Below are 22,096 nucleotides of genomic sequence, written 5' to 3'. Positions count from 1 at the left end.
TCCGCTGCTGAATTTCATCATTATTTCTGGTGATGTTGGATCTCATCTATTAGAGCACTCTTTTTATTTTCCGCAGAATCTGTTCTTTCCTTTTGTTTTTGCCCCCCTGACATTACCTTCCTTGCCGACTGCGTGCCTCTTAGCACTACGTACTAGTAAGGAATAATCAGCTGCTCCTTATTAAGGTAGCAGCCTTCTGAACTCTACAGCTATGTTCATGCTCCGTAACGGTGGGTTCTCTCACTTCTGTCTTTGTTCCAACATTTACCAAGTCGTTCACTCTACCCCGCCATCTACCCCTCCTTACTTTACCTCATATCCATTTTGGGATAATTTCTTGTGCATCATGACATTCAGCTAACTAATGTTGGTGACATCACAGTGAGCAAGTTCCTATTTGGAGACACTTCCAAAGAATCCATTATCGAGATCCCTCAAGGCCAGCTGTATTTGGTCCGCCCTCTTTCTCCAAAGGGTTACTCGGAGCTCATTTTCAAAGACGCCGTAGCTACTATTCGACGCACCGGTCAGGAGTTTCAGTATCAACTCGTCATTCAGCGCGCCTACGAGGAAGGTGAGGAGGAGCTTGCCGATGACGAGGATGAACAAGGCGCCAGCGACAATCTAGACAAGGACGAGAAGGTATTCTTGCTTGACCAAGGCTTGCACTTCCGTGTTGAAGCCCGCGAAGGGGGTTCGAAAATACTAGCTTGGAACGATTTGAGTGGCGACGTCGGTGATCTTTTCGAGTTTGTCTGCGACGCATCTGTGTCGGCGGACAAAGTCTCCACCTTTGAGTTAGCAGCGTGGCAGTGTCAGTACGAGAGGAAATACAGGAAGAGCGCCCAGCGAGCAACGGAGCAAGAGCTTCAGGAATTCTCCTTCAAGGAAGAGAAGTCAATCCCTGCCGCCAGTCCAATTTCCTCGCCAGTTAAATCGCGCGCACACTCGGTAGCGTCCGCAGGAGAGTCCGCCGCTGCCATGGCACGTGATGTTGAGTATTCGAGGTCGAAGGGCCTCATAAAGCCAGTTGGGGAAGGGGAGGAACGTACAGTAGCCCCGCCCTCTGCGGCGCAGCCAGAGGCTAAGGAGATTCTCGCAAAGGAAAAGGCGGAATTGCACCTTTTCGACTTCACCAGCGGGACTTTCATTCTTCAGGATCCCAATGTGGTTGCCACTGTTTCTGAAGTGGGCACCTGGCATTATTGGTTGCAGATCAGTGGCGAGGATAAGGAATGGCTTGGTCAAGCGGTCGTTGCGGACATAAACCCAGTCTTCAATTTTGAATACCTGTCATTCATATTCAATCATTACGGTGAAGACGGATCCGCTTACTCATGGCTACTCCGGTTCAAGGATCAGGTCACAGAACAGAGGTTTCAAGAGGGCCTAATGCAGGCCCTTTGGGAACAGCTGAACGAAATGAAATGGACCAAGGTCAAGGAGAATGATCGCGAGTACGTGCTGGATGCTTTTCAGGATCTTACAATGGAGGATGCCGAGACCGAAGAGCAGGAGGAGGCCGAGGCCGAGGATGAAGAGGAGGAAGAGCAGGACGAAGGCCAACGCAGCGAGCACTACGATTCAGACGAAGAGCAGGAGGATGTCATCACGCGTGATGATGATGGCAATGTCAATTCTCAACTGGCAGTCGGCTACAAGCACGATCGATCATTCGTTGTCCGTGGATCTAAGATCGGGGTTTTCAGGCATACAGCAGATAACAACCTGGAGTTTTCGACCAATATTTCTAAGGTGGAGACGCCTAAGGGAAAGCTTTTCAGCCCGAAGAAGGTCATGTTGCATGCTGAGGATCGCAATATGATCCTCCAGAATGGCGATGACCCGCACTCGCTGTACCGTATGGATCTCGAGTACGGCAAGGTCGTTGATGAATGGAAGGTGCATGACGATATCCCGGTGACCACATTCGCACCCGAAAATGTAAGTTTACCTTCTCTACGCCTATTCGTTTGACGCCGTTGATCTAACTGACGTCTTGCAGAAATTCGCCCAGATGACCTCCGCTCAGCCATTCATTGGTGTCTCACAGAATGCACTCTACCGCATTGATCCTCGATTGGCAGGAGCCAAACTGGTAGATGCGGACCTGAAACAGTACGCGAGCAAGAACGACTTCTCTGCGGTGGCCACCACTGAGAAGGGATACATTGCTGTGGCCTCCAATAAGGGCGATATCCGCATGTTTGACCGCTTGGGTATCAATGCCAAGACGCATATACCTGCTTTGGGAGAGCCCATCATCGGACTGGATGTGTCTGCCGATGGCCGCTGGGTCTTGGCTACCTGCCGAACCTACCTGTTGCTCATCGACTCGCTCCAGAAAGAAGGCAAGAACGAAGGCAAGCTTGGGTTCGAGCGCTCCTTCGCCAAAGACTCGAAACCACAGCCTCGCCGTTTAGGTCTTACTCCTGCGCACGTCGCCCAGTTCCAGCATGAGACTAAGAAACCCATCTCTTTCACTCCAGCGCGTTTCAACACCGGTGTTGACTCTCAGGAGACATCTATTGTCACTGCCACTGGCCCTTTCATTGTCACTTGGAGCTTGAAGAAGGTGGTTGCCGGCCGGAAAGACCCCTACACCATCAAGCGATATGCAGAAGATGTCAAGGCGGATAACTTCCGATTTGGCTCGGACAAGAACGTCATTGTTGCCCTTCCGAATGAAGTCAACATGGTCGCGAAGAGGACTTTCCAGAAACCCACTCGGGAAAGCATTGCAGGGCCTCCTGTGACGCCAAGCCGTCGTAGCACTCGATGGGGCAGCCGATTGGGAAGAGATGATATTGTCAATTCTCCCTATTAGATACTTGGGATCGCCAGGTTGATGAACTTTCTCTTGTGTATCATTTTATGATTTCTTTGATGTGTTATTGACCGCATACCCCCTGCTGTTGTCTTTTCGTCTTTACAATTCTGTCTTTCATCCAGATTTAATTCACCCATATTGCCTGTTTCTCAATTTAAAATAATAATTGTCAATCGCTGTAATGATGGTACCGCAATGGAGTACGCGAAGGAAGGTTAGTGGCCGGTTCATGCTTTGACATCAGATGTTAGCATGACCTATCTTTACAATAGTTAGCTTATGTAGCTAGGAAGAATATGACTGTGATCTATGGAATTGCTACAGCCACATTAGAGCGTGGATTTCACGCTCAGCTATCTTACTAGGTTTCATCTTCTCCCCCTTTCACTTCTTCAATTAAGATGCCAAGATCGAAGTAATGCAATCAGGACTATGGCACGATGGAGAACCAGCACGCATCGCAGCAGGGTATTATACGGAAGAAAAGCGTAAGAGAGACCTGGGACCCGTGAACTCACGCCCCGACATACCACACCTCCACACCGAGGACGTCAAACTTGACCCCTTCGTCGGACAAAGGCTCGTTCCCGAACGTTTGACACGAAGCACTGACGCCTTTTTCCAAGCTCGAGTCTACCCATAGCCCGTAATGGCCGTCTCTGTTGCACATTAGCTGCCGACTTTCGTCTACCAGTGACGCACCAGGTACGTTGGAGGAAAGGAACTCACCCGCCACCTAAGCTAAGGAAGCCAGTCTCGCAGAACATCATGTAATCATTCACGCCGCTATAGGGGAAGGCCTTGAAACGGATCCTCTCAGGCGTGCTGGCACCACTCGCCGCCCCAGCCCCAGTCCCGCCATTGGCCTGCGGCGCCGCGAGACGGCCATCGCCGTGACCTCTTGAGTCACCACGTAGTGTTGTCGAGCGGCCCGCATGCGTTGTATCCGCACTGGGGGGCAACGGCAGGCCCGCGCGCTCTAGCATTTCCTCGGACTGGGGGCCGTGGATATTCAGCAGGTTCGTCGGCGAGGGCAGGACGCTCGCGCGCCAGAGGAAACACTCGCCCGTGCCAAAGTAGTGCGAGCCTGGGTGTGGGGGATCGGTCATGTAGGCGCCGAAGACGGCACCGGCGGGGGAGGAGTCGCGGACGATGAGTACGTAGCCCGCCCGCGGGCTGCGGTGCGAGAACTCGCGGCAGTGCTCGTAGAGGGTTGTGAGGGACGCGCCGTCACGGTCGAGGCTGTAGGCTAGGCGCCAGGTGTCGACGAGCTGGAGGCGGGCTGGGACCAGCAGGCGGATTTCTTCGGCCAGGGCGCGGGTGAGGAGTTGTTGTTGGGGGATACCAGGGCCGGGGGTGAGGGTTAGTGGCGTGAGGGGTGGTGGTTGGAAGGGTGATGCGGTGCGGATAGGGACGAAGATATCTGGGGAAGTTGTGGACGGGCTGTGTTTGTTGCTGGCGTTCATGTTCCCCTTGGGGCCGTTGCTGTCCTTGCGTGATGCTTTGGCGATGTTGGGATCTGTTAAGCGGCGGTAGAGTCCTGAGACGACGTGTGTGACAGGGTATGAGAAGTAGGATGCGGCCGATTGATTGAAGGGAGTGCTTGCTTTCGGAGTGCGAGATCCTGATGCCGAGCTAGATGAGGACAAGGGTGGGGTGGCAGTCGATGAGGGCGAATCTCCCTTCGAGAGGGGCGACATGCGGACGGCGATAGAAGAGATTCAGCAGGTCAGGGTATCTAAAGGAATAGACGAATGGAGGAGAGCATTAAGGACTCTGTTCAATTGAGATGGAGAAAGCTATGGAGAAGTATGCAAGAGAGGAGACAAAAAAGATACAGGCAAAAGTGAAACAGCTCAAGTGGAGATGATGATGATTATGATGATGATGGCTTTAATAATGGTAATGTGGGGAGACGACGACGCAGCTGTTGATCCCAATTCCTATCGCTTCCATCCGCCTCAAGGAATGATGCGCATTTAAGGTATGCTGCTATCTTCCTCAGACATTGCTGGATTTAATTCAGATGCTTTCTACTATTTGTTGAGGACAAACGAGAAATGGCAAACAAGCAATGCTGATGCCGACACTACTTTCTGTGGATGGCAAGTGGTGGCATGATCACCAAGCTTACGGCCATCCTCGGTAGAAAGCCAGTTGACAAATCAAAACAATATATAGCAATGCGATTGAACGTGTTCATGTTCATTTTTGAATGCTGTAAGAAGCAGACGTTCAATACGAACGAACTGACTGGATTTGATAGGTTATCTCACAGCTGTGACCGATCTAGATAGCCACCACCCGCTTCCCTCTGGTCTCTTCTTCCCATTTCCATATTCTCGGAGGCATCAAGGAAGCCATGGTTCAGACACATATAAAATGCTAAGAGGCCAGGCGGACTGTACCTCCGAAATGAGGCAAACGACGCCATAGTGACTTTCGCCCCAGCTGCAGCCGCTATATATTGATGCGCAGTTCTCAGCATCAAAGCGCACAGCAAGCATTCATCCATAGCAAATTGAGACCTTTATTGCAAGGAATTATCAACTATCGCTCGTGCGCTCAGCAACATACCTTTGAACGATCCATCGGGCCAAGAACAAGAAATATCAATATGACCGCTGGTCCGGCAGACAGACGAGCCACACAGCAAACGACTACTGTTCCGGGGAACCGTAGGGGCTCGCGACTTCGGCGACGGCCCACTCCCGAGCGAAGGCGTCAGTATAGCGCAGGTTCTGGTGCGCGGCGTCGCTCTCGATCGCGCTCCCGCGCCCCGTCTCGGTCTTGGTCTCGAAGCAGGATTTTGCGGGAATGAGTGGATGAGTCGAAGCCACCGGCCAGGTTGGATGAAAGATGTATGTGTAATGTACGATATTGTATAAAGGAATGGAGAGCATGCATACCTACTTGACCAAAGCTCATGGTGGTGATTGGGACCTGTAATGAGATGGTAGAGTAGGTAATCTCAACCTGTCGTACAATTGATAAATTAATTGACTGCCAGTCTATAAGGGATGTCGTGGTACGAGCAAAGCAGTAACATCTTCTTGTCGTAAAAATGCAATGTATGCTAGACATAGCAATGATTCTAAAGCGGAGGGCAAATGCAAATCACTGGAGATGGTATCATAATAGCAAGCCATATCATGCATAGTACATCGCAACATCAAACATCAAACCCGGGATTCCTTTGGGCGAAGATCCACGGTCTCGAATTCCAACCCTTTGGCTTCAAAGACGTGACCGGGTCGCAGCGCATCGGTGTAAATATTAGTCTCCGCATGGGGATGGAATAACCCACTCTGCGTACAGTTCAGGACCGTCTTAAGCCCCGGGGGATCAGTGAGTCGGAACGCACCCCAATCAGGGGATTTGCTCGGCGCGCAAACGATCGCAATGCTCTCAGGCAGCATCACTTGGTATCCACAATGCGTGTGGAGGTCCCTGGAACTCATAAAACAAGTCTGTGTGGGGTGCGTATGGATCCAGCCTAGCACCATCAAATCCTCGGAATCGCAGTAGTCGAAGATTGCAGACTCGTTTACGGTTTCACATGTGTCTGACGTAGCCGTTTGTTCTGGAATAAGCAGCCTGGAGACAAACAGTGCGTTCGAAATCAAAGTTCCGCACAAGATGCCGCATGTCTCTAGGTTGCGACGCGTGTTGGGAGCCGCTACGGCCAGAAAATGTGTTCGTAGATCGGGAGGCAACCACATGGTGCGCAACGGTGTCCCGTTTTCTAGATATGCCGACGGCTTGAATGTGAAGCTGGAGGGGTTCAAGTCTGGACGTAAGTTTCCGCCATCTGCCAATGGCTGTCCTTTCTCTGGAACAGCCGGAGCTGGGGTCGACGAGACCTTGTCGGGCAGTGGTGGTGGGGACGCTCCGTCAGTAAATGTCGGATGGCTTGATTCGAATCGCTCCTTTGGCGGTGGCAATGGAGCTTCCGAGCGCAAGTTGTTTCCATCTCGGGACACGTTTGTCGACGCAGATGGCAAAGGCTCCAGCGGTTTTGTTCGAGGGACGGAGGGATACTTGTACGTGCTAGTGGACGGCTGTGCAGGTTTCATTTGCAGCGCACGAGAGTTCGTGTGAGTTTGCTGGTCGATGTTGAGTCTCACATCTTGAATCCGGCGGCTCAGGTCATTGTCCATGCCGCGTCCACTTTTATCTATAGCATCTTCCCAATTGTTCCAGACACCCGCCGTACGCCGACTTTGCTCCTCGTCTAGTGACACACCAGCCTGGCGCAAGGCTTTCCTGACGGTCGCCCTCCGGCTAATCTCCGTTCGTGCAAGCTGCACTGCCAAATCTCTGTTCTTCCCTGCCTCCAAAGGCTCGACTACTCCCGCCAACGCGGGGTCGTATGGTTGCGCCTGGTTCGGCGAGGTTGTCTCCTGATGCGAAGTCCGAGATTGACGTTCGCGCATCAATTGGGCATAACGCTCAAATCGTTTGTTGATCCGGGGTTTCAGCGCCTCTAATTTCCCGAGATTAATCCGGACCTCCTTCTCGGCCTCCATGAGAGCCTTTCTGTACTTTTCATCTTTAGCATCTGGGTGATTTGCTAGGTTCACGAGTACGAGTTGTGCGTGTCGAAATAACAGTAGGTATGTTTGCTCGTCATGGCCTTCCCGTTCGTATATTCGAGCCTAGGATGGAGCACAAAAGTTAGTGTTGAAAGCGGAGAAGGTTGCTGGGTATCCTACCTCTCTGAGGAGTGTGGATGCGGTCCTCAGCCAGTTTCGTAGCGGTATAAGGGGGTTGTACTCGTAGTCTTGCGCAATCCGTGTGATCTTCTCCACGCTCTGAGGTGGTGACGCTCCCATGCCGGGTGTGGGTGGATGCGAAGCCATGATGTGCTTGGACAAGTAGACGTTATTGGCCAGACTTCCGGAAATTTGTTATCTGATGGTCCCAGTCCAGGTAATTTCAGAAACGAGAACGATCAGGTCAAAAGTGCTGTGATTCAGTTCTGGCGCAACGACCAGCTGATGTTATGGTGGGGGAGGCCTCATTTAGGCAGCCAGACCTTGGTAGCACGGAATCTCAGACGGTAGAGACGGGGTTTGTCGTCACAACACTGGAAAAGTAGAGGATCAAAGTCAGAGATGGAAGGATAGGCGATACGCATGAAGGTGTTCAGATGAAGGGTGGGACTTGATGTTATGGGAAACTTGACTACTTCTGATCCCGCCGGCAGAGCTTCAAGTTCAAAGCTCCCCTCCTCCGCTATCACTTCTCCGACATCTTTTTTGCATACTTTAGATAATTTTATTCAAACTGGAAGACTACCCACAAATCAGCATGGAGCTGCTGTGCGGGTTTGACTGTTTTTACTGTGATATATCTGACTGACTAAATCTCATTCAGTCGCACTGAGCGCGCATCAGCAAGATGAAACCGAACCGATGGGCGCCACTCGCTCGATTTCCGATGACAGGACTTCTGCAGAAGCAGATACCCAACCCATTGAAGAGAAAGAGGCTACAAAAACCGGAGATTGTCAGCGAGAGCTTATGTGGTCAGTGATGTGGAATGAGAATAAAACGACTTCCGTGAGCGATGCTGATACGCCTTGTCGCAGATGACATCCTTCAACGCCTCGGGCCGTATCTCCTTCGAAAAGCTCCAGTGGATGTCCTTGATCTCAGGCCCGGTGCTGGATTATGGTCGTCCAAGGTAAACGATTTTCTGCGCCCTCGACGCCATGTGCTTGTGGAACCCAATATCAAAGTCTTCGGACCGATGCTCAAGGCTCTTGCCGAAAGCAAACCCTGCTACAGTTTAGTTTCTCAAGATATACACGATCTCGATGAAGATTGGCACGGCTTTCTCGCCGAACATTTACCAGAACAGGGATTCTCCAACTGCGATGCTTCGGGCGTGTTGGCTAAAAACGACGCGTTACTGGTTTTGGCCAATGTACCTCCGAACGCTTCCAAACTAGATCACTACACACCGGCGCGGTCATGGTCGGCCCTCATGGAGGCCTGTATGCGGCAGTCCGGTCTCCATACATATGGAAGTGTCCGTGTTATTGCTACACTTCCTTTGTTCGAGGCGCAGACGATCCTTCCACGATCAGTGTCCCACCGTAGCCGTCCGGCTTTGGTAACGGAAAATGTCGCATTACACGCCTTTGAAGTCGCATCAACCCAGGATCAAAGCACCTGGACTATGGCCAAGGGATGGGACCTAGCAGCTGCCAACGCGGCACGGGTCGCTGAAAGAAGCGCGCAAAACAATATTGTAGTTCCTGCAGGACGACAGGTCCCGCCGATCCCCTTGGCTCCAGAGGCTCCTGAGCCGGGGCAGTCTCCTTATCCCTATGTCCCTCGCATCAAAACCGATATGCACGACAGGATCTTGAAAACCATTAAGACTGCGGAGGAATCTCCCGGTGATACCGCTTTGAAGAAAAAGAAACAAAGGGCACTCATCCAATTGAGATATGACAATCGGAACTCATATCTTCGTAAAGAGCTGGCACACAAACAGATCAAGATAGATGAGCTCAACCGGTCCCTGTCGCGTAAGGCTGCGGATCCCACCGCCAACTTGCAAGCTCTCCAGCCGATTCTGGACCAGATCGCTTCCCTCAGGGCCGAGATCACCAAGCTAAGCTCCGAGGTCCACTTCGAGGTCCTCCACCACGTCCCGAACATGATCGACGACGCCCGCAGCGCGCTCTCCACCGGCACCTTCGATGAGGCTGTCCTCTTCTGGGACCGGCGCCCGTTTGAGCCCCTCCACATCGAGCCCGAGGAACTCTACCCGAGAGATACTGACATGACCATGATCTACTTCGAGGCTGACGCCGATTCCCCCATCACGCGCCTTATCCACCAGGTCGACGAAGCCTCCAGAGCCAACCTGTACCGCATTTACGAGGCCGTCTCTCTCATTTTCGGCAGCCGCGGCGCAATGCCCGTCTCCGAGCTCCTCAATTCTCTCTTCCCTAGCCGGCCCATCAACGACCTCGTTCGCGCCATCCCTAGCCTAGCAACGCATGCGACCAGAACGCCCAAGCCCAACTTTGACGATCTTCCCAAAACCGTCCACGGTCGGCCGGGAGAAGACCCCGGCAAACCACTAGACCCTGTGTCTAATTTCCAGGAGAACCTTGACTATGACCTGACCGACGTGCGGATCCGCTGTCTTTCCCCTATCACCCTGTGGGAGATTATCCTGGAGTATCAGAAAGATAACAATACGGAGGTCAACATGGTGCAGTTGAATCGTTTGCTTGGGGGGACGTTGACCTCGTTCCGAGCTGGCGAATATAGCGTCGAACCTAAGAAGCTTAGATAGCATTGTCTTTTGTACCATACTCACCTTGTACTATTACGATAATCGACTTGTACCATTACCATCGTCAATAGATACATCATCGTCATCAACTGGTCACCTACAGACCAAATCACCCTATGCCTCTAGGGCCATGGCCACCAGATAACCACAGCCATATGAGGACCCTTCCATGAATATAGTGATCTGAGCTTCGACACAAAATAGCAACGAAGAGGTACCCCAGCGATCCGATAGTATCTGCTAGCTATTGGAGCTTATCTTTACCCTAAGAACTAGAAATTATCTCCTGAGAGCAAGGACTTTCGGAGCCTGGTTTTTACCCGGGATCCTCGTAACTCCAAAGCGATACCTTTTGTTGCTGAGTTGTACTGGATCAAAAGTCCCATATAAAAGAGTAGCAGAGGCACCTCACATCTACCCGTGGCATTGCCCATGGCCGTCGTACCCTAAGGAAAAGGCGGGTTGGCCTGGAGACGAGGAATGGACGTATACATGGAATATACTCCCAGACTTTTAGGGATAGTAATACAACATGGCATTTTTGGACTGGCCTATTGGATACAACACGAGTACCCCTCGTGGCAAGGATGATTATCACACATAGCAAGCGGATAACATGATCGTACACTGTAAACCCAGAACCCAACGTATCGACATAGCAGCCATGACAAGAAAAGAAAAGTATATCGCATCAACGTCAAAATGGTCCAGAATCTATGAAAATCTAATCGGGTATCCTTTATAAGGTTTTGTTTAAGACATGAGAAGAAGAGAAAAAGAGAAGAAGAGAAAAAGAGAAGAAGAGAAAGAGAAAGAAAAGTATAAAGACAAGGGCGAAGGCCATAGCCAAGACAAGGCAAGTAGAGACGAGAGGCAGAAGCGTCAGATCATTCAGGATTGGAGTTCTAGGAAATTGGAGAATGAAGGAGGTAAGTCTGAAAGATCAAGTCATGGTGTTTACCACCAGCCCCAGCCAGTCGGCAGGATCGATGCGCTGGGGCGGATCCTTAGCAATGGCAGGCTTGATAATCCGCTCGACAATGCCCTTTCTCGGAATGCGAGCGCCACTCTGGCCCGAACGAGCAAAGTCGATAACTTGGTGTCCTTCACGGGCCATGGCAAGACGCTGCATGCTGTTCGTGCCTGGGTAGAGTAACAAGTCTCCCGTCGCGGCTGCGAGGAGAGTCACCGCGAGCGAGAAGACGTCTGACGCTGGAGTCGGGACGACGTCGGGGGACTTGAGCGCCGAGATGGACAGGAGTTCGGGGGCGGTGAATGGGGGCGTCAGGGCTGTCAGCGCCGTGCCCTTGGTTGCGGAGTCGCAGTCGCCGATGGGGTGCGCAGAGGAAAAGTCTGCGAAGAGGGGCTCAAAGGGGAATTCGTCGGAATCCGAGTCGTTGGCAATAGGGCGGGGGCGCAACAGAAAGTTGTAAGGTTTGATATCACCATGAACCATTTGAGCGCCTTTATGGAGCCAAGCGAGTCCCGCGACAAGCTTCTTCGCGAGACCGTGCCATTCGGCCATGCCTTGAACGGGATCAAACATCGTGGAGGTGGATATATGCTTCTTGGCTGCACTGGCCTTTTCTTCAATGTAGGTTGAGAGTGCAAGCGGCACGGCGCCCATGACGATGGCATGGGAATCCGCAATGTAGCCGTGGAATGGCACGATATGGTTCTCGCAACCAGGAACCATGCTCAGACGGGTCAGTGCTAGGGCCTCGGTGTCAAGCACTGGAGGTGCATCGCGTCGCCCAGGCATTTTGACGGCCACCACGCGGCTTCCAGATGCGGGCGAGCCTGGAGGGCTCAGTGCAGCTGGGGTGGAAGATGCGCGGGAGGATGCCATGTAAACAACACTCCAAACGCCACGGCCAAACTCGAACTTGCGGCCCTTGGAGTCATACTGAAACTCCAAATCGTCGGAGAACTTGCGTGGCGCGGTTACAGTCTGAAGGTCAGATGGTAAAATGTCATGCAGGTGTCCTCCTGAAAAGGACACAGGAGATACTGAGCGACTGGGGGTATCGGCTCCAGGTGAACTGCTGTCATGACCGATAGTTGGGGTAATTGGAGGGGTTGGCTGTGACCCTTTTGGAAGCTGGGGGTGCTTGCCGTCTTGGGTGCCAGTGTGGACCGAAAGACGAATCGGCATATTGGGTGCCGCCATGATGGATAGTGATATCAATGCGCCTGCGGTAGGTTCGCCTTGATTGCGCAGCAGTAGTTGGACAGTACAATATCTGGTCAGTCGGCTATGAGGAAAGGCCACTTGAAGGGGCAAGAAATGCGATGAAGCGTCGTCACTGATCTTATTTGCAAATATGTCGTGTATATAGCTCGCAATGTGAAAATAGATGCTGATATAAGTAGTTGATATTGCGGAGGCGATTGGTGATAATGGTGGAAAATGCGTTGGATTACTTCATGTGAACGACGCTATATGCGACTGGAATTATATAGATGTCTGACGCAATAAGCGAGTAGGTGATAGGCACGACAGGCGAGCAACCAAGGCGCATACTCTGGATTAAGCGACAAGACGTATCGGACACGATCTATGGATCTATAGAGGCACAAGTTTGGGGAACGAGTATTTAAAGATGATGTGAGTGGCGATGCGTGAGACGTGGGTGACAAGAGGAGCCTCGTGGTTGGACCCAGGCCCAAGACGGAGACGGGTGGTCAGAGGAAAGTAGGAGCGGAAGAAAACAGAGTCAGAGACAGACGAAAGCGACGAAAGACCGAAAACATGATGGAAGACGCTGCAAGAGGAATAAGATCGAGGGAAGAAAGGAAAGAAGGATGAGATGAGGGCGAGTGAAAAGAGAAAAACGAAAAGAGAAAAAAAGCAAACGGTCTCGACCAGGGAAAGTCGAGTCACAAAAAAGTGGGAAAAAGTTCGGGGATCGACGAGGAGCTTAATTGACAATAATGTTAAACCTGAGATGGACGACGATGGATGAAACCAAGGAATTACTATTAGTCTATCACAATCTAAAAGGATTGAGAAGGATTCAACGGAATACGATGACCGACCATCATTATTATTTTACTACTGTTACACTTGGAGCCAGCCATAGTACACAGAGTAGGTAGTTAATTCTTAGGTGGTTTTTATTGCTTGAGGCAAGGTAGCACTGCGACGGCTATCACAAAGGGTTACAGTAACATGGATCCTGTCAGCAAACTGAAATAAAAGACGATTAATCCTCTTACACTGGTAGTTATAAGACATCATATTATTCACCCCATGATCTTCAAGTTGAGAATACTCTCATCCCTGCCTATCTATATCAAGTGCGAGGCAAACTACACTCATGCTTGAACAAGTCCATGAGCGATTAATCTGCCCTTTGCATTCTTTGAGATTACCTTAACCAATGATTTCCCTGGAGTCGTAACGGTACGGTAAGTAATAATATACCGCGAACAGGGTCTTGCCTGCCTTACCTAGTCTCGGCCCTTCTGCAGTTCCCAAGCACGGCCACTAAACGCAAACAGGTTTGGTTGAGTCCCCCGTTAACCCGGTTGACCCAATAGGGTATTCCAGTGGGTATTGGTTCGTCTCCGCTCGGACGCCGACCAAATTAACCGGAAGCGCCCAAACGGCTGTCATTTCCGCGTCAGAGAAGAGCAATATTTAGGTAAGCATACAGAGAGAGAACGGCCTCAGGGCAGAGATAAGGTAGGTCACGATAAAGCATCCGACCTGATGATAACAATAATTCTCTATCAAGAATCATTAGTCATACCCCCAATCTTAATTCAGTCGTTGTTTCTCAGGCCATGAGACCCTTGCCTCTCCATAACTTTGATCTATCTTCGCGACAAGTTCGTAGCCAATCTCCACCCCCACGTGTGAGAGGCTCAGACTCAAGCCACGGAAATTTACTGACTATCGAGACTTTCGCATAGTGAGATTGAGGGATATCTTCTCCACATTTTACGCAAGTCAGGGGCTGATCCTTGCTCGAGAGAGAATTAAGAACACCCATTAACTATGCACTAATCCTCAACTGACTCCAAAGCCTCCAATTGCCTTCGAATCAGGTTTCAACTGAATGCAACGTCATCGCCGATATCTTTTGGTTTTAGTCTGTAACTAAGAGGTTTCCGCTTCGGAATTACTCCGGCCTCACTAGGTTCAGTCTAGTACTTAATAACCGCGGAGATATATTTATCTGTCTCTCAAGCCCCAAACTATGACATAGACCCGTGATTTGTTGAAATTGACTCATGCAGTCCTCATGGTTGACGCGGAGTAAGAGTCTGCAATAGCAATGTAGATATAGATATCTAGCCGCTCAGGATTGTTAAATATAGCTCTAGAGGAGGGTATATGTGTCAGTACTATCATAAAAATACGAGCATCAGGAAATCAAGGAATCATCACACCGGCTTCCCTGAAATCGATTTCTGTTACGCGAACATCCGCAGGAAATATGACTGTTTCCTTGTGCCGTAGTTCCACTGCATCATCGTTTAGGCGAACAGCATCAAGATACCCAAGCAAATGGTAAATCTGGAACAGCTGATGCACATATTCAACATTCCACAGTCTCTTGATCAAGTCCTGCATGTCAGCCGTCTGAGAACCCCGTCAAACCAGTGCAGATTCCGGAAACCCCGGCTACAACCTGTCGATCACCATTTGCGGTCACTTCGCAGTTGCTTCGCATTCAATTCTTCAGCACACATAATCAAACTCCTGACGACTTCCCCTCAACATATCCCTTCAGATCCCGTACCCAAATCTCAAAGTTTTCCTTCAATCGACCCCCAAACATCCACCGCACAATATACACCAGATATCCAACCTGGGCCTCCCAATTGCGCACATCAGTCCCCAGCCTCGTCTGCCCATCTTCCCCTGGGACCTCTACCTCCACAATCTCATGTACCCTTTCTGCCGTCAGCAGCGACGTAGGAAATCCGCCCTTGGCATTGGGGTCGCTGGCCCACACAATGCGCCCGGGTTTCTTGGCGCTGGGATTCGGCGGCTCAAATTCGATGACTGCAAGCTGGGTATCGTTTGCCTTTTGCGGTTTGGTCGACGAGGGATTCATGTGTACGTGGAAGGTCATTCTGGTTCCTTTTTGTAGGATCGGGGAGAGGGAGTCGGGGGAGGCATCGGGGGAGTTTGGTTGTTCGCGGATGGTAACTCGCGGGACAAAGGTGTTCCACGTTGGCCAGGTGGAGGTGTCGATTAGAGCATTCCAGACATCTTGTGAGGGTGCGTCGATGTGTGTAGCACTGCTGAGGTGAAGGACGGCGTCGGATGCGGAGATGTTGGGGGTCGAATTGGAGCTGAGGGACGCGGACGCGGATGTAGATGTAGGTGTCATGATGATTTGTGATCGAGTGGAGGTAGTACCTTGAAGGTGAGTACCAATAGTCTGGTGATTTGAGCTGTCTAGCGTGAATCGGCTGAGGTCGTCGTTGTCGATGTTTATCTAGATCACGATGGCCCACTTCTCCACATAAGCTTGAGTTTAGTAGGTCAGGTGTAAGGCTCAGAGCCTGAGGCTGCAAGGCCCTCCGCGTCAATCTGCCAGCTTCAGATCAAGACTCAAAGGAGATATTATTATTGGAAATCTTCATCTCGCGATGATGATAACCTCGGCTATTCAATTAGCTACTGTCAACTATGGAGTACCCCATATTGCCCCCAGTCTCCGTCCTAATTCCTCCACCAATGCGATGCCATATGACCCCATACTAAGCATCCATCTTGGCTCTGATCAGCTCTATACGGGTGGAGCTCAAATTTCCGTCCATACAAGTCATGTAACTTTCGAGTTTCTCCGTGCAATAGGGCTTCGTAGCTCCTTGAGGTTCTGCTCGATGGAGCTATCCAGATAGAAACTATTTAAATTCACCGAGTTATGCATCCATGGTATGTGTCCCAGCAACAGCTTTTCTACCCCATTCATGATGCTGATTACCACACCAGCTCTTCTGGGCATTCTTGCCTCTCTTGCCCCGCTGGCTTTGGGAGCTCCCAGTCACTCATTGCAAGCTCGCTCGAGAAAATGTGTGGTTCCTTCGAGCTACGCATCCTCCCAGGGAACCGCAGATGACTCCCCTGCCGTCGCCAGCGCCTTTGCCCAGTGCGCCCAGAATTCGGTCATTGTCTTCCAGGAGGGTGTTGACTACAACATCTTCCATCCGATCAAAGCAACCAATCTCAGCAATGTCGAGATTCGACTGCTCGGGAACCTGCATCTTCCCCAGAACATTACCGCCGTACAGAACATCGTCAAATCAGGCCAAACTACTTGGTTCACGTTTCAGGGGCCCCGCGTCGACTGGACGGGACCCGACGACATCAACAACGGCTGGATCAACTCGTATGGTCAGGCCTGGTGGGACGCAAACCCGGCCAACAGCAGCAGTTTCCCGAACCGGCCGCACCTGATGAGCTACGAGACGAGCCAGGCATCGATCAAGAACTTCCGCTCGCGCAAGCCAATCGCCTGGAACGTCAAGCTACACGGCGACGACATCACCGTCACCCACGCCATCATCGACGCCGAATCGACGGGTGGCTTCCCTTTTAACACCGACGGCTTCGACGTCCAGGGCACCAACATCCGCATCACCGACAGCATCATGTACAACGGCGACGATGCCATCGCCGTCGGCTCCCCCTCGCACAACATCGTCTTCGCCCGCAATACCATCGGCTACCAGTCGCACGGGATGAGCATCGGCTCGCTAGGCAAAAACCCCACCGACTTCGCCAACATCACCAACCTCCGCTTCGAGGACGTCACCGTCATCGATGCGCTTTACGCCGCCCGCTTCAAGTCCTGGTCCGGCGGCAAGGGCCTCGTCAAGAACGTCATCTGGAAGAACATCCGCGTCTACAACGTCTCCTTCCCCATCTTCGTCACCCAGAGCTACTGGGATCAGGGTGCCTCGCGGGCGGGCACCATCGACCCTTCCTCATCCGTCATGATGGAGGACTTCACCTGGTCTGATTTCTCGGGCTCCATCAATACCTACCACCCCGGTGATGGGTCCTGCGTCACCAATCCGTGCTGGTTCAACGCCGGTCTGCCGAACCTGAAACATACCGAGGCCATCGTGCTCGAGTGCAACACCGAGGCCTCCTGCAAAAACTTCAGGACAGAGAATATCCAGCTTTACCCGCAGAGTATGGACTCGCCTAGTGTTATTTGCATGAAGGCTACGGCGGAGCTGAACCCCAAACTCGGGTTTGAGTGTAAGAATGGTACCTTTGTTCCTCATTGACTGGTCGAGCATGTATGTACCTAAGTATAGATAATTGTACCATGCATCTCTTTATATTCTCCAGTATAAATAATTACCCCCCTCATCCAGTACGGACTAACAACATACCTTTTGCATAAAGTCTATAGACTTCGCAAACCTCCAAAGATCTATTACATTCCCCTCTGAAACCAGTCTATCACCCGGCAAACCCCGAGTCCCGTCTTTGCTTTTTCGCACTTTCCCTCTCGGTCGTACTCCCGGATCTTCTCTCCGCATGATCCAAATCCCACCTCAACTCCCTAACAACCTGGATCCCATCCGTATCCTGCAACTCATCCCCATTGACCGAGCAATTCCCCGTGACACTAGCCGAGTAATTCCCACTCGTCACAGCGAACGGGTTATGAAGATGGAACGAGTAGACAGAGGGTAGCTCCTTTTCCCGTTGACGTTGGCTGTCGCGGGGGCGCGAGCGCGGAGAGAGCAGGCGCGGGCAGATGCGGGTGAGGAGCGGTTGTAGGGGCGGTAGGCAGGTGCAGATGATGGCGACGTTGGCCTCTATGGAAGACCAGTTTGCTGCTGGGCCGTTGCGCTCTTATGATCTTGTCAGTCTTGTTGGGTATAGATTCGGGGCATGCAGTGTTACCGGAGAAATCTTCGCTGTCGCCACTGACGAGTTGGATGATTTTAACAAGGCGGATGATGCTCATTGCGCAGACGCTGGTGGCGTTAGTATATGGTTGGAGGATAGAAGGGGAAGGGAGAGACATACAAGAACCCCAGGGCGAACACTAATATCAGGGCGAACTTTTGTCTGGTTGGTAGACGCAGCCGTGCGAGCGTGGGCATCGGGGTCGTGACGACCACTAGATCCGTTACGATTTGTAGCGCAGCATTGAGACACCATACGACCGCGAAGGGGCGACATGTGGCCTGAACGGAGTGGTCCCAGAACCCGCGAACCGGGAGGCATATTAAAACGGAGCCCAAGAGGGTCCATAGACCGACAATGATTATGAAGACGAGAAAGACGATGAGAAGGGTGCGGAAGCGCTTGTTCGTGGCCACGAAAAGACGCATATACAGCAGGATCATGGAGATTTTGGCCAGCGTGAGGGTGAGATTATAGAATGGGATGGAGACCCAGAGGGCCTGCGGGTCGAGTTGGCTATCATGGCTCCACTTCAAGTATGGGGTACGTACCTTGAGCTGAGTTCGCACATCATGATCGCCGATTGCATCATCTTCCTTTCCCAAGTGGTTTCGAAGTTCTACTCGAGGATAAGTTGAGGCTAAAGGCTCACACAAGCCGGCGTCTTACCAATTATCAGGCATGTATAGAAGACATAGTTTGTTCCCTTAATTCGTCAACCAGTCGTGCTCTCATATCAATCAAGCGACCATTTCATGAGCTTACCACTGCCGCAACAATCAATGCATCGTCCCAACCTGGTGTTCGAACAATCACAAACCGAGTGAACAACCGCAGGGCAACCGTCAAGGTCGACAGTATTAAAAGTGCAGTGGTAACTCCCAATATCCGGGGGTTCATGTCCATGAGTGAAGGGAGTCGCCGTGAAGAGGCGACGGCATCTTCGACAGCACTCAGTCTTCAATTGATGCGAGTAGCTGCTGCTCCATACTCTTAGAACATCTTGCAAACTTATCTGCCTGATGTTACTGCGTTGGATAGAGATATGTCGTTGTGGCCAAGTGCTTATTAAGACAGCCTCATTGGAATGTGACTCTATTGCGTCAGCGCACAGTGAGTCCCGAACTCTGCCCGCATCTGGATCGTCCATCGAAATATAGCACCCTGGTGGGCACTTCGACAACCCACGATTTTGACTGGCATAGTGAAACTTACTTTGGGTGGCGGATCAAATTCCGGCATCGAATAGCCCCTACATACCAGCCCCGACACATCACCGGCGTGACCCCAGTATTTCCGAATCAGGCATAAGGGTCCCTTGCTGATCATCCACTCACTTCTCGAGGGAGCTAGGTGGGTCACGGAAGTAGAACCGTCAATAGAATCAATTGGTGTTGGTTTCCAAAAGTGTAATGAGGAGCAATTCGATACGTGAAGAATAATGCCGATTGTCGAGAGACAAGGGCCTTGCAGCTTGCCTCTTTTGAGTGGGGCAGCGAGTCTGCGACCTTAAAGCACAACACGGCATGCCTCAGGCAGCTCCAACATCATCAAGAAAAGCTGTTCCGCTGCAAGTAGTGTTCAACGAGTCAACCGAATCTATCCCAAAATAATTTTTATATTGCGGCTATTCCAGAAAAGCCTTCATGCTGAAAGTGGTATTTAATTACAATCAATGCAAATCAAATAGAACAAATCGAAACGAGTTAAAACGCTTACAGTCTGGCCTTGAGGTTAGACTTGAGTCTGCGCTCAACAGCAGCCAAGTACTCCTTAGTGGTAACCCAGGCCTCACGCTCCTTACGGCCACAGGCCAGAGCCAGATCCTTGGTCATGATACCCTCCTCGTTGACGACGTCAATGCATGCGCGCTCGAGCTCTTCGGCGAAGGCGACGACCTCGGGGGTGTCGTCGAGCTTGCCACGCTGAATCAGACCACGGGTCCAGGCGAAGATCGAGGCAATAGGGTTGGTGGAGGTCTCGCGGCCCTTCTGGTGCTCACGGTAGTGACGAGTGACAGTGCCGTGGGCGGCCTCGGACTCGAAGGCGTTACCATCAGGGGTGGTCAGAGTGGAGGTCATCAGGCCAAGGGAGCCGAAACCCTGAGCGACGACATCGGACTGAACATCACCGTCGTAGTCTTCACAAATCAATCAGCAAGAGACATTCAAGATGGAAAGACACCAGGACAGACTCACTCTTCAGAGCCATAACGAAACCACCTTCGCTCTTGATCATCTGAGCAACCATGTCGTCAATGAGACGGTGCTCGTACCAGATGCCCTTGGCCTCAAAGTCCTTCTTGTAGGTAGACTCGTAGATCTCCTGGAAAATATCCTTGAAGCGGCCATCGTACTTCTTCAAAATGGTGTTCTTGGTGCTCATGTACAGGGGCAGTCCCTTCATCAGGGCCATCTTAAAGCTGGAGTGGGCGAAGCCACGAATGGAATCATCCGTGTTGTACTGGGTCTGGGCAACACCGCCGCCGTTGAACTCGTAGACCTTGATGGCCTGGGGCTCACCATTCTCAGGGGTGTAGACGAGCTCGAGCTTGCCGGGTCCCGGGACGACAATGTCGGTAGCACGGTACTGGTCACCAAAGGCGTGACGACCAATGATGATGGGCTTGTTCCAGCCCGGGACGAGACGAGGAATACGGGGAATGACGATTGGTTCACGGAAGACCGTTCCACCGCTACAAGGAATTAGTATTTGACCGGAAGGAGAACCAATAGATTGAGGACAACATACAGAATGTTTCTGATGGTACCGTTGGGAGACAGCCACACTGAGGAACTAGTTAGAGAATGGTTCAAGGACGTGAGGCGGCAGGGCTTACTCTTCTTCAGCTTGAACTCCTCAACACGGGCCTCATCGGGGGTGATGGTGGCGCACTTGACACCGACACCATACTTCTTAATGGCCTCAGCAGCCTCGACGGTGACCTTATCATCGGTCTGGTCACGGTATTCAATACCCTGGAACGAGATTAGCGCTGAGGCCTTCAATTAAGAACATGGAGAGTAGAACATACCAAGTCGTAGTACTTGAGGTCAATGTCAAGGTAACTAATCCAGAATCTCAGTTCACATCCCACTGGCAGTCCGGCGAAGACAGTCGAGAGGACTTACGGAAGGATCAACTTTAAAGAGACGACGAGTCAGTGACATAGGTCTTAGCTTGAAGGGAAAAGGAGGTGATTTATCATAAAGGTTCGGAGAGGAACGGCCCGCATGCAGATAGAGCAGGCAGCGGCGGGGATGAGGACGAAGAACTTACTTTTTCTCTAATCTCCTGCCAGATGATACGGGTCATCTAGAATAATTGAAACACCAATCGTTAGCCCACATATCCATCAAACAAACGACTTGCGAATCGAGAGAGCATTGTTCAGTATGAGTCAATAATCCTCGGAGATTGGCAGCTTTGTCCAGGCACAGCAGGCGCAGTCCGCCGTTTTTCCCCGGGTTCTCGCAGACTATGACGAAAATGCACGTCGGACGCGCTTGTGACAGTGAACCCAGCAAAGGTTATATAAGAACGGGGATGCAAGCGATCTAGCTGCAGATCCAACTCAAACTTCAAATCCGACGAGAGAAAACCTACCTCATCACCATCCAGTTCAACGACTGGGTTCTTGACCTTGATCTTGGTACCTTCGGTGGCCATGGTGCGCGATTGGGTCAAACGAAACGAGGTTACTCCGGACCAGCGGGAAGAAGCAGAGAGCGAGGATGAAGCAAGAGTACGCTGAGGACGAGCTACAGCAGCAGAGGTAGACAAGGAAGAAGAAGACGAGGAGACAGAAGAAGTAGAAGAGGAAAGGGAAGAAAAGCGAACAGCGGAGGAATAGAGAGGGGCAGATCGAGGAGGGGCGCAGGCGTGGAGGGAACGTCGCGCAAAAGCGGAACTGAAACGGAGAGAGCTCATATCGATCAGGGATTAGGGAATTGCAATATAACACTCTCGCGCGCCTGTCCTCGCTGATTCTACGTCTCGAGCCTATTGGAAACAAAGACTTATGGCGTGGATATTGGTCGGCCCAAGGCGGT

General features: G+C 51.4%; 9 protein-coding genes across 9 annotated transcripts; 3 read left to right on the top strand and 6 right to left on the bottom strand.

Moving 5' to 3' along the window:
- Positions 1–211: 211 nt before the first annotated feature.
- On the top strand, positions 212–2,827 carry Aud_003185 (uncharacterized protein; the record flags this gene model as incomplete). The annotated part of the gene is made up of 3 exons (XM_043288140.1): positions 212–230; positions 383–1,944; positions 2,006–2,827. 3 exons carry the CDS (start codon positions 212–214, stop codon positions 2,825–2,827), a joined length of 2,403 nt encoding a protein of 800 aa, XP_043144075.1.
- Positions 2,828–3,344: 517 nt separating this feature from the next.
- Positions 3,345–4,530, bottom strand: Aud_003184 (putative oxidative stress response protein Oxr1; the record flags this gene model as incomplete). The annotated part of the gene is made up of 2 exons (XM_043288139.1): positions 3,345–3,489; positions 3,560–4,530. The coding sequence occupies 2 exons, from the start codon at positions 4,528–4,530 to the stop codon at positions 3,345–3,347; spliced, it is 1,116 nt and encodes a 371-aa protein (XP_043144074.1).
- A 1,479-nt stretch (positions 4,531–6,009) lies between these two features.
- On the bottom strand, positions 6,010–7,692 carry Aud_003183 (putative endosome-associated ubiquitin isopeptidase (AmsH); the record flags this gene model as incomplete). The annotated part of the gene is made up of 2 exons (XM_043288138.1): positions 6,010–7,488; positions 7,546–7,692. 2 exons carry the CDS (start codon positions 7,690–7,692, stop codon positions 6,010–6,012), a joined length of 1,626 nt encoding a protein of 541 aa, XP_043144073.1.
- A 541-nt stretch (positions 7,693–8,233) lies between these two features.
- Aud_003182 (uncharacterized protein) lies at positions 8,234–10,150 on the top strand (the record flags this gene model as incomplete). The annotated part of the gene is made up of 2 exons (XM_043288137.1): positions 8,234–8,360; positions 8,424–10,150. 2 exons carry the CDS (start codon positions 8,234–8,236, stop codon positions 10,148–10,150), a joined length of 1,854 nt encoding a protein of 617 aa, XP_043144072.1.
- Positions 10,151–11,093: 943 nt separating this feature from the next.
- Aud_003181 (protein kinase domain-containing protein) lies at positions 11,094–12,320 on the bottom strand (the record flags this gene model as incomplete). The annotated part of the gene is made up of 1 exon (XM_043288136.1): positions 11,094–12,320. The coding sequence occupies one exon, from the start codon at positions 12,318–12,320 to the stop codon at positions 11,094–11,096; it is 1,227 nt and encodes a 408-aa protein (XP_043144071.1).
- Positions 12,321–14,853: 2,533 nt separating this feature from the next.
- On the bottom strand, positions 14,854–15,498 carry Aud_003180 (SRPBCC domain-containing protein; the record flags this gene model as incomplete). Its single annotated transcript, XM_043288135.1, has 1 exon — positions 14,854–15,498. One exon carries the CDS (start codon positions 15,496–15,498, stop codon positions 14,854–14,856), a length of 645 nt encoding a protein of 214 aa, XP_043144070.1.
- A 589-nt stretch (positions 15,499–16,087) lies between these two features.
- pgxC (putative extracellular exo-polygalacturonase) lies at positions 16,088–17,410 on the top strand (the record flags this gene model as incomplete). Its single annotated transcript, XM_043288134.1, has 1 exon — positions 16,088–17,410. The coding sequence occupies one exon, from the start codon at positions 16,088–16,090 to the stop codon at positions 17,408–17,410; it is 1,323 nt and encodes a 440-aa protein (XP_043144069.1).
- A 178-nt stretch (positions 17,411–17,588) lies between these two features.
- Positions 17,589–18,950, bottom strand: Aud_003178 (uncharacterized protein; the record flags this gene model as incomplete). Its single annotated transcript, XM_043288133.1, has 6 exons — positions 17,589–17,986; positions 18,039–18,112; positions 18,165–18,544; positions 18,596–18,663; positions 18,714–18,750; positions 18,810–18,950. The coding sequence occupies 6 exons, from the start codon at positions 18,948–18,950 to the stop codon at positions 17,589–17,591; spliced, it is 1,098 nt and encodes a 365-aa protein (XP_043144068.1).
- An 809-nt stretch (positions 18,951–19,759) lies between these two features.
- Positions 19,760–21,713, bottom strand: Aud_003177 (NADP-dependent isocitrate dehydrogenase; the record flags this gene model as incomplete). The annotated part of the gene is made up of 8 exons (XM_043288132.1): positions 19,760–20,184; positions 20,243–20,739; positions 20,796–20,832; positions 20,884–21,022; positions 21,079–21,112; positions 21,176–21,186; positions 21,324–21,359; positions 21,651–21,713. 8 exons carry the CDS (start codon positions 21,711–21,713, stop codon positions 19,760–19,762), a joined length of 1,242 nt encoding a protein of 413 aa, XP_043144067.1.
- Between the last annotated feature and the right edge of the window lie 383 nt (positions 21,714–22,096).

Source organism: Aspergillus udagawae, assembly GCF_001078395.1.
Source record: "Aspergillus udagawae IFM 46973 DNA, scaffold_2, whole genome shotgun sequence".
NCBI lineage: Eukaryota > Fungi > Ascomycota > Eurotiomycetes > Eurotiales > Aspergillaceae > Aspergillus > Aspergillus udagawae.
The sequence above is the reverse complement of the archived record's forward strand: the minus strand, read 5'-3'. Positions and strand labels throughout refer to the sequence as shown.